We start from the raw sequence: 10000 nt of genomic DNA, 5'->3' as shown, positions 1-10000 counted from the left end.
GCTAGGCTACCTGGTCTACTGGGATAACATGTGATGCTACGCTAGGCTACCTGGTCTACTGGTGATAACATGTGATGCTACACTAGGCTACCTGGTCTACTGGGATAACATGTGATGCTACACTAGGCTACCTGCTCTACTGGGATAACATGTGATGCTACGCTAGGCTACCTGGTCTACTGGGATAACATGTGATGCTACGCTAGGCTACCTGGTCTACTGGGATAACATGTGATGCTACGCTAGGCTACCTGGTCTACTGGGATAACATGTGATGCTACACTAGGCTACCTGGTCTACTGGGATAACATGTGATGCTACGCTAGGCTACCTGGTCTACTGGGATAACATGTGATGCTACGCTAGGCTACCTGCTCTACTGGGATAACATGTGATGCTACACTAGGCTACCTGGTCTACTGGGATAACATGTGATGCTACGCTAGGCTACCTGCTCTACTGGCTCATAGAGTGCAAATAATCACAGTTTAACAATCAGTCATTCATTTGCCAGTTGAGGTGGTTCGGGCATCTAGTGAGGATGCCTTCTGGGCGCCTCCCTAGGGAGGTGTTCCAGGCGTGTCCGGCTGGGAGGAGGGTAGACCCAGGACTAGGTGGCGGGATTACATCTCCGCACTGGCCTGTGAGCGGCTAAAGATTCCCCAGGCAGAGCTGGTTGATGCTGCCAGGGAAAGGGATGTCTGGGGCCCCCTGCTAGAACTGCTGCCTCCGCGACCCGACCCCGGATAAGCGGATGACGATGGAGGGAGAGATGGACAATCATTCACGTCTTTCTGAAATACTGCCAGACTGTCCATGTGTTCCCTCCATCACCCGTGAGCTTGGGGCAGGGCCGGCTGCCAAGGCTCAGGTCAAACAGACGCATTGTATCGACAATCCTAATGTGCAAATGAACTCTGTGACGAAGTGCTTTCTGACCGCCCGACCACCGGGCATTTTCACGCATTCATTAGTCATTCATCACCTATCCCCCTCCACTCTGCCTCCTGTCTAGGTGTGTGTGTGTGTGTGTGTTCTGTGTTTTGTTTAAGAGCAGAGGAAGAAAAGAGGAAAAAGAAAGGCACAGGGGGCAGAAAGTTTTCCTGAACTACTGTATCAGCAACCTCCCTCTCTCCTCCCTCTCCTCTCCTCTCCTCTCCTCCCTCTCTCCTCTCCTCTCCTCCCTCTCCTCTCCTCTCCTCTCCTCCCTCCCTCCTCTCCTCTCCCCTCCCTCTCCTCCCTCTCTCCTCTCCTCACTCTCCTCCCTCTCTCCTCTCCTCCCTCCCTCTCTCCTCTCCTCTCCCCTCTCCTCCCTCTCCCCCCTCTCTCCTCTCCTCTCCTCTCCTCCCTCTCTCCTCTTCTCTCCTCTCCTCCCTCTCCTCTTCTCTCCTCCCTCTCTCCTCTCCTCCCTCTCCTCTCCTCCCTCTCTCCTCTCCTCCCTCTCTCCTCTCCTCTCCTCACTCTCCTCTCCCTCTCCTCTCCTCCCTCTCTCCTCTCCTCTCCCCTCTCCTCCCTCTCCCCCCTCTCTCCCTCTCTCCTCTTCTCTCCTCTCCTCCCTCTCCTCTTCTCTCCTCCATCCGCCCCCCTCTCCTCTCCTCTCTCTCCTCTTCTCTCCTCCCTCTCCTCTCCTCTCTCTCCTCTTCTCTCCTCCCTCTCCTCTTCTCTCCTTCCTCTTCTCTCCTCTTCTCTCCTCCCTCTCTTCTCCTCCCTCTCCTCTTCTCTCCTCCCTCTCCTCTCTCCTCTCTCTCCTCTCCTCTCTCTCCTCTTCTCTCCTCCCTCTCCTCTTCTCTCCTCCCTCTCCTCTTCTCTCCTCCCTCTCTCCCTCTCCTCTTCTCTCCTCCATCCGCCCCCCTCTCCTCTCCTCTCTCTCCTCTTCTCTCCTCCCTCTCCTCCCTCTCTCCCCCCTCTTCTCTCCTCTCCTCTTCTCTCCTCCCTCTCCTCTTCTCTCCTCCCTCTCTCCCCCCATCCGCCCCCTCTCCTCTTCTCTCCTCCAGAGCAACATCAAAGCCTCATCACTGGGAGAACCAAATTCCACTGCTGTTAGACGCCCTGTCCAGACAAGAGAACTATCCAACTATTGGAGCTTTAATTTTCTATGCTTGCTTGCTTGCTTGCTTGCTTGCTTTCTGTCTGTCTGTCTGTCTGTCTGTCTGTCTGTCTGTCTGTCTGTCACTCTCTTTTTCTCTCTCTTTTTCTCTCTCTCTCATCTCATATCCACAGGTTATCTTCCCTCTGTATGATTCTCTCCATATCTCTCTCCCCATATGCCTATGTGTCTGCGGGCGTGTGTGAGTGTGTGTGTGTGTGTGTGTATGTGTGTGTGTGTGTGTGTCTGCGGGCGTGTGTGAGTGTGTGTGTGTGTGTGTGTAGGTGTGTCTGTGTCTGCGGGCGTGTGTGTGTGTGAGTGTGTGTGCGTGTGTGTGTGTGTGTGTCTGTGTCTGCGGGCGTGTGTGTGTGTGTCTGTGGGCGTGTGTGAGTGTGAGTGCGTGTGTGTGTCTGAACAGCACGCCTCTAAAGCAAGCCAGGATTCAGGGTCACGGCTGGACACATCACATGAACCCACAACAGTATAGACACAGCCTCAGGAAAGGATCTTCCTATAGATACACAACCTGGGGATGAAAGACACACAGAAAAGAGAGAGAGAGAGAGAGAGAGAGAGAGAGGGGGGAGGAGAGGAGGCACCTCTTTAAAAAGAAAACAGGGGAAACGACAAAGTTTAAGCTCTACTTTGAAGCAGGAGCGCAGTGAATAAATCATGCAGAAAGACTCTGGAAATGGCTGCTGTTCGCACACCTGCAGCTCAGGCCTTAATTATTCATATGCTTGTCACAATCACACACTTCTCTCACTGTGTGTGTGTGTGTGTCTGTGTGTGTGTGTGTGTGTGTGTGCGGGCGACGCTGCATACAAACCGCCGTCTTCAAGTGTCTACAGTCCATACACACTCACACCCTCACACACACACAAACTCACACACACACAAACACGCACACACACCAACACGTACACACACATACACACACACACACAAACACGCACACACAAACCTGAAAAGAAGAACATTTGCTCTAATGAATGACGCCTGCATTCTCAAAGCCCACACACGCGCTGACAAGACGGAGGAGAGGAAGAAATCCTCGTCTCACATCCTCCCCCTCGGCTTTCATCCTGCCGGTATGCATAATGGCCGTCAGATTAGTAGCGAACGTGTTAACTAAACTCCTCATTTGGAGGCGAGGGAGCTCCTCACGAAACAACAGAGCTATGGAAATAGCACAATACGGCGAACAGAAAAAGTGAAAAGAACGACAGCTTTCTAGTCCCTTCTCCTGAACTTATGACAGATGCTAATTCCTACCTGACAGGCAGTAGCGAAAGATTTAAGGGGATAGCATGCCTGAGGGGTGTGTGTGTGTGTGTGTGTGTGTGTGTGTGTGTGTGTGTGTGTGTGTGTGTGTGTGTGTGTGAGTGTGTGAGTGTGTGTGTGTGTAGAAGGTATGAGAGAGCGGGCCATTGAGGGTAGTCATTACTTCTACGGGGTAATTACTCTAAAATGGCAGCAGTGAATGACTGTAGAAGCCCACCGAGGGGGTGAGGCTAAAGATGAAGGTACAGGGAGAGGAGAGGTGCAGAGAAGAAAAACAGATGGAGAGATGAAGGAGGGATGAAGGGATGAGACAGAGGAGTAGTCAATATGAGGTCACACAGGTGTGAGAGAGGAACGATTAATGAGAAGTGGAGTCCGATGATCAATCGCTAGAGCAGATAGAAAAGTGACGGGAGAGAGAGAGAGAGAGAGAGAGAGAGAGAGAGAATGATATGGCTATTAGAGAGAGGGAGGCAAAGAAAGGTTAAAGAATGTGTGTGCCTACGTGTGATTGTACATGTACTGTATGTGTATGTTAGAGAGAGAGAGAGAGAGAGAGAGAGAGAGAGAGACTGTTTGAATTCCATACGGTCCTCCGGGACTGAGTGACTGTAACAGTTGAGTATCCAGGGACCGGTGGAGGTTACATGGCCAGATGATGTTCCATTACCTTCACAGAGTTGGGCTGCTGCTTGAAGGCCATGGGCTCAGAGAAGAACTCTGTGCTGAGGTCCAGTCGTCCATGTCCTCCGTACTGCTCCGCGTCAGAGTCCAGCTTGATCCTGTATCTGGAGCCGGCAGGTTAAGGGTTAACTGTACCAAGCATGGGCCTGTTGGAATTAGCTTCAAAATGCATCCTTTTGCCCTCGGGCTATCGCTGATCTGATAGGACAGGATTGGTATCAGCTGTGCAGAGAAGCACCTGTTTAAACCTATCCACTCTGGTTAAGATCAGGTAGACAGGAAGGATATACTAGTCTGGAGCACTGGGAGGAAGCCATAGCAGGGAGACGGACGCCTATGGTGTCGCTAGCTAGATGAAACGGGAACACAAACGGCGGCCGCTCGCGGCGCAACAGAGGCCAGCCGTCCAGGGAGAGGCGCGCCGCCGCCCCCCCGGCAGAAGGCCTCACACCGGGGTCTCGATTTAATCACTGCCCAGCCAGAGGAGAGGGGCCAGGCAGCGAACAAAGAGGCCATCCAGCCCTCCGTCCTCTTCCCATGGCTGCGTCCCGCCAGGCCGCCCCGGGAGAGGTCATCCCCGGGTCGCTCGCTCTACCCCGGCGCCCGAGCATTTGAAGATGAGAGGGCCGAGGGAGGCGGGGCCAGGGGGAGGAGGGGAGAGAGCCCTCCCGTTGTTCTCTTTGAGCTGTTAATCTGTGTGTGTGTGTGTGAGCGCGCACACACACACACGGGCGCGGACAAATACAGCATGCGGACGCACGCGCGCACGCACACACTCTCTCTCACACACACACACACACACACACACACACACACACACACACACACACACACACACACACACACGCACACACACACATTGCGGTTTGTCTCATTAAAACATGCCTGTGACAAAAGCCATTGTAGAAAGACAAGTCTGCACCGCAACTTTCATCGTACCGGGGTGAGAATGTCTCTCATTGAAATTCAACAGAGCGACTGTGGACTCCCCTGTCCTCTCTGGCCAGCCAATCACAGCCCTGCACCGACACCTCACACACCTGAAGGACACGCAATTACGGACATGAGTTAGCCAAGGAGTATATGGTGTGTGTGTGTGTGTGAGAGAGAGAGAGAGAGAGAGAGAGAGAGAGAGAGAGAGAGTTGAGGAGGGGGAGGTCTAAGTTCAAAAAGAGGGAGGAGAAAGAGGAGGGAGGCAGGGAGGTGTGTGTGTGTGTGTGTGTTTGTGTGTGTGTGTGTGTGTGTGTAGCGCCATTGTTTAGCGGTGATAGCTGATGATGATTATAAGGGCCTACAAGCAAGCAGGGCCTGCAAAAAAACAAGAGGTCCCTCTTTCTATGACACAATTATTCTGCATGTAGATCAGTCACACTAATGCTGCTGCTGAATTAAGCCACAAATAATGCAATACAGATGAAAAAAGTGTTAATTTCCTGAGCAATATTCTTAAATGGTTTGGTCCATGCCATTGTTCATGCTGGCAAATCTCACCTCTTTTGACATTAACGTCACTATACCGACTGGCTGTCAAATACTAGCACTAATAACCTAACGTTAAATCATAAACATCAAGCCCATACATAAATCCGGGCACCAGAAAAGAGTGGAGAGAGAGGCCAGGAGAAAAGAGTGGAGAGAGAGGCCAGGAGAAAAGAGTGGAGAGAGAGGCCAGGAGAAAAGAGTGGAGAGAGAGGCCAGGAGAAAAGAGTGGAGAGAGAGGCCAGGAGAAAAGAGTGGAGAGAGAGGCCAGGAGAAAAGGCAGCAGAGTGGGAGCCCAGCATGTAAGCAATTTTTTCCACAAGAAAGGTGAGAGTAGCTATGTTAAGATGGTCGGTCAGTTTCCCGCGGTCTGACATTAACCATGACAATGAGAGCCGTTAGCCTAGTGTGTGAAGAAAGTGCTAAGCTAGGTAGCTAACGCTAGTAAGCTTATGTTCTGGTAACAACTCGATCTGGTTAGCTAGCTGCTAGCTAACGTTAGCTACCATTAACTAGACAGATACTACAGTTCTAGTACGCTAGCTTTCACTAGCCAGCCTCAACCACTGCACTGTTCTAGTGAGGTGGCTGCTGTTAGCTAGCTTGCCAGCTGGCACACTTGCAAATACTTCCTGTCCAAATAAATACAATCAAATCCTGTAGCAGCAGCCAGGACACATGTTTCCATTCTCATGAATGCTTAAATTATAATGTGCTATGCTAGCTAGCCGGTCCTGTTGACATGTCTTTTTAAAACCTTTATGTGCTGCTACTCACAGAATCAGCTGTGGCCCCTCTGATCTATACAGAGACTCCCAGCCCCCAGAAGATGCTTAGATGGTGAGTGAGTGACTGGTAGAAACTGGTTGGCTATTAAACGTATTACTAAACTACTGTACTGCTATGAATAGCAAAATGTAGATGTAAATTAAAGGAGTAGTAAAGGGAAAATGCATGTTTAGCCCTGTTTTAAGGTTACTTATGATCATATACAATGATTCAGATCAAAACGTTGACAAAACTAGCACTTTTGAGAAAGTTAATAATTGCTCTACCACCGTTTTGGTCATACAATGGATGTGGGTGGGCACCGTGAAAATTCATTAAAAGAACATGTTAAACTCTCAATTTCAAAGACAAGAAGCTCACCGAGGGGGTAACCATTGTATGACCAAAACGGTAGTAGAGCAATTATCAGACTTTCTCTTAAGTGCTAGTTTTGTCAACGTTTTGATCTGAACCATTGTATATGATCATAAGTAACCTTAAAACAGGGCTAAACATGCATTTTCCCTTTACTACTCCTTTAACCCAGGTTAAGAGATATATGAAACAGTTACATTACATAAAGAAAGTCATGGTTAATAAATAAATAAATAAATAAATAAATAGTGTTAAGTTAATTAATAGAAATTCATATAGAGTTGATTTATTTTTAAAACCTGTATGTCCTGCTACTCACAGAATCAGCTGTGGCTTCGTCTGACCTGGACACCCACCCCCAGCCCCCAGAGGATGCTTTAGATGGAGTGAGTGAGGTAGACACTTGTTGGCTAGTTAAACTTATTACTGAACTACTGTACTGAATAGCAACATGTAGATGTAATCCAGGTTAAGATAGCCTACATATGAAACAGTTACATTACATAAAGAAATTCATGGTTAATGAATAAATAAATAGTGTTGTTAATTCATATACATTCCTATAGAGTTGATTTCAGTTTAAATGCTTATTTGTTCAGTTCATTTTTGTTATTTTAGAGAGGGCATTTTCTCTTGAAATAAGAGAGGTGTTTATTAGCCAATCAACAGCTGCCTAGGCAGCTTCCTGTAAACTGTAAACTGTAGTACTGTAAACTACATAGATTTATTCCCAAGTATTAAGAATACACTGTTCTGTTCTTACCGTCTACAAGGTCCTAGCCAGTTAGAAACAGAGAGTGAAGGGAGTGAAGAGGCTCATAGTAGTTCCAGTCATGAAACTGCTACAGACAGAGACAGTCCAAGCACAGGAAGTACACAAGTAAATGTCTATGGAGAGGTTAATTGGAAAAAGAACATAGAGGAACAGAAAAATAAATACAAAATGATACATAATAAAAAAATAAAAAAAAGGGGTCGAAAAAAGTGGTGACGAAAAGTCGGAGGGGTAGGGGCCCACACCAATATTCTTTAAGGGGGCCCAGAATTCCTAGCAACGGCCCTGTGTGTGAGAGAGTTGAGGAGGGGGAGGTCTACGTTCAAAAAGAGGGAGGAGAAAGAGGAGGGAGGCAGGGAGGTGTGTGTGTGTGAGTGTGTGTTTGGTGGTTCTGCCTCAGGGGGTTAAAGCGATGGAAGGATGGAGGGAGAAGGAAGAGGAGCAGAGAGGGAGGGGCGCTGGTCAGGCCTGAAGTAGGAGAAGGGGTAGAGGAGGGAGTTAGGGGGGATTCATACGGGGGCGGGGGGGGCGAGGATGGAGGGAGGAAGAAGGAGGGGGGTGGAGGGAGGAGGTGAAGGAGAACGGGGTAGCAGGGGATCAATCAGGCCTCCTGCTGGGGTATATCGACTGGCCCGGTCTCCAGGGGCAACCCGGGCCAAAGTGCTTTCAGACTCTCCGACGTGGTCGATGGAGGAACGTGCCTGCCTTGCACGCCTCTCTAATAGGTGTGTGTGTGTGTGTGTGTGTGTGTGTGTGTGTGTGTGTGTGTGTCTGATACATTTATCTGAGTCCAGAGGGAGAAGTTCAGCTGGTAATCAATGAACAAAAGGATGTGGTAAGACGAAGCCGTGTGTGTGTGTGTGTGTGTGTGTGTGTGTGTGTATGTGTGTGTGTGTGTGTATGCGTGCGTGTGTGTTCATCTGCTTGTGAAAAACAACAGAATACCTGTGGGGTTAGCGATCACGTGTGCTGGTACCACAAGATCCAAACAAGCCTCATTATCAGAGCACATCAACATCAGGGAGCTTCCTGACTCACTGAAGAGGGATGTATAATTGATTAGGCAACACAAACACAGACACACACACACACACACACACACACACACACAAAGAGAAGAAGAAGGCAGGAGTCATCAGTTCAATCTTCCCGTATTGGAGTTTATTGCGCACCTGACACACGGCCTGCAGACTGCTCTCAGGAACGCCACATGAAGAGAGACTGAAACAGGAAGTCCCTTCATGCACCAACCACGGCCACTCCCCCTAGCTGTACCACCAATCAGGACGTCCTTTCCAGTTGGCTGTCTGTCATATCCATGCATACACACCAGGAGGAGACTGAAATAGACCGCTCATATCTAATCATGTGGATCGAAGCAGAGAGAGCTGTGAAATAAACTATATATAGTTTAGTTTTGTTCTGACAGTGTCTCTCTGCTTTGATCCACATACAGTGTGTGTGTGTGTGTGTGTGTGTGTGTGTGTGTGCTGAAGTGCTTTCAGACTCTCCGACATGGTCGATGGAGGAACGTGCCTGCCTCGCACGCCTCTCTATAGGTGTGTGTGTGCGTGTGTGTATGCGTGCGTGTGTGTACGTGTGTGTGTGTGTGTGTGTGCATGAAGAGAGAGGGACAGGCAGAATGTGACAATAATAGCAAGAGAGGAGAATTCTTACTGGAATGCGTAAGAATGTAAGGAAGAGAAAAAAAAACAGCAAAGCAAAAAAAGCAAACACGGCATATTTCCTGGTTTTGTGTGTGTGTGCGTGTGTGTGCGTATGTGCGTGTGTTTGCCGAGGAAGCTCCCCCACTGCTAGTCCTGGGAGCTGTAGTTAGCTTGTCAGCAGAGCAGAGAGAGTGCTCGCTTTTGGCATTAGCTCACACTGTAGGTGTCTCAGCACAACAGAGGTCTCCTGCTGCACCGCGGAAGTGAAACATCAAACCATCAAGGAGAACGGACTGACCGCCAGAACGAGGAATATGAAAGATGAATAATATCTTGAGAGAGAGAGAAAGAAAGAAAGAGAGAGAGAAGGAGGGAGCTAGAGATGGAGCGAGTTTTATCTACTGTAGGGCTGCTATTGGCGAGGAGCTCACAATACGATGTGTCAACATACATGGGTCGCGATACAATTGTATTACAATACACTGCAATCCGATACATATTGCGAGACATTGCTCCACATCCACTCATTTACTGAAAATGTTAAAACTAGAGCTGAAAATACGACTCCATCCCCCACTCCCTGAGGTGATCCTGGGGTCGGAGGGAATGGAAGGACTTTTTAAATCCATTTAAAAAATGAATAATGTATCGATGACTGAATTCTATCCTCCATTTTGTATATCTTCATATTCCCTGTCTTGTTCTGCATATTTTCCTTGAGCTTAATAATGACATTTTCTTTCCCATGCACCGACGCGCGGGGCTGGAAAATCAATGCAGTATTGTGGAGGAAAACATGGCAATACTCAGCGGCATGGATTTTTCTGCACAGCCCGATAGTTCACACACCTTCATTGTGCAATTAAAAGGTACACAGGCTGG

The 10000-nt window shown here is 48.9% G+C and overlaps 1 protein-coding gene across 1 annotated transcript in view; it reads right to left on the bottom strand.

The window, feature by feature from the left end:
* Nucleotides 1-10000, bottom strand: part of LOC311318506 (1,4-alpha-glucan-branching enzyme-like) — a 145780-nt gene that overhangs the window by 7038 nt on the left and 128742 nt on the right. The window contains exon 15 of the mRNA XM_084449855.1: nt 4041-4158. Coding sequence (XP_084305981.1) covers nt 4041-4158 — 118 coding nt within the window. The remainder of the gene's footprint in view (nt 1-4040; nt 4159-10000) is intronic.

This window comes from Borostomias antarcticus (assembly GCF_949987555.1).
Source record: "Borostomias antarcticus genome assembly, chromosome: 15".
In the NCBI taxonomy this organism is placed as follows: domain Eukaryota; kingdom Metazoa; phylum Chordata; class Actinopteri; order Stomiiformes; family Stomiidae; genus Borostomias; species Borostomias antarcticus.
Note: the sequence above shows the minus strand (reverse complement) of the source record. Positions and strands in the feature narration are given on the sequence as shown.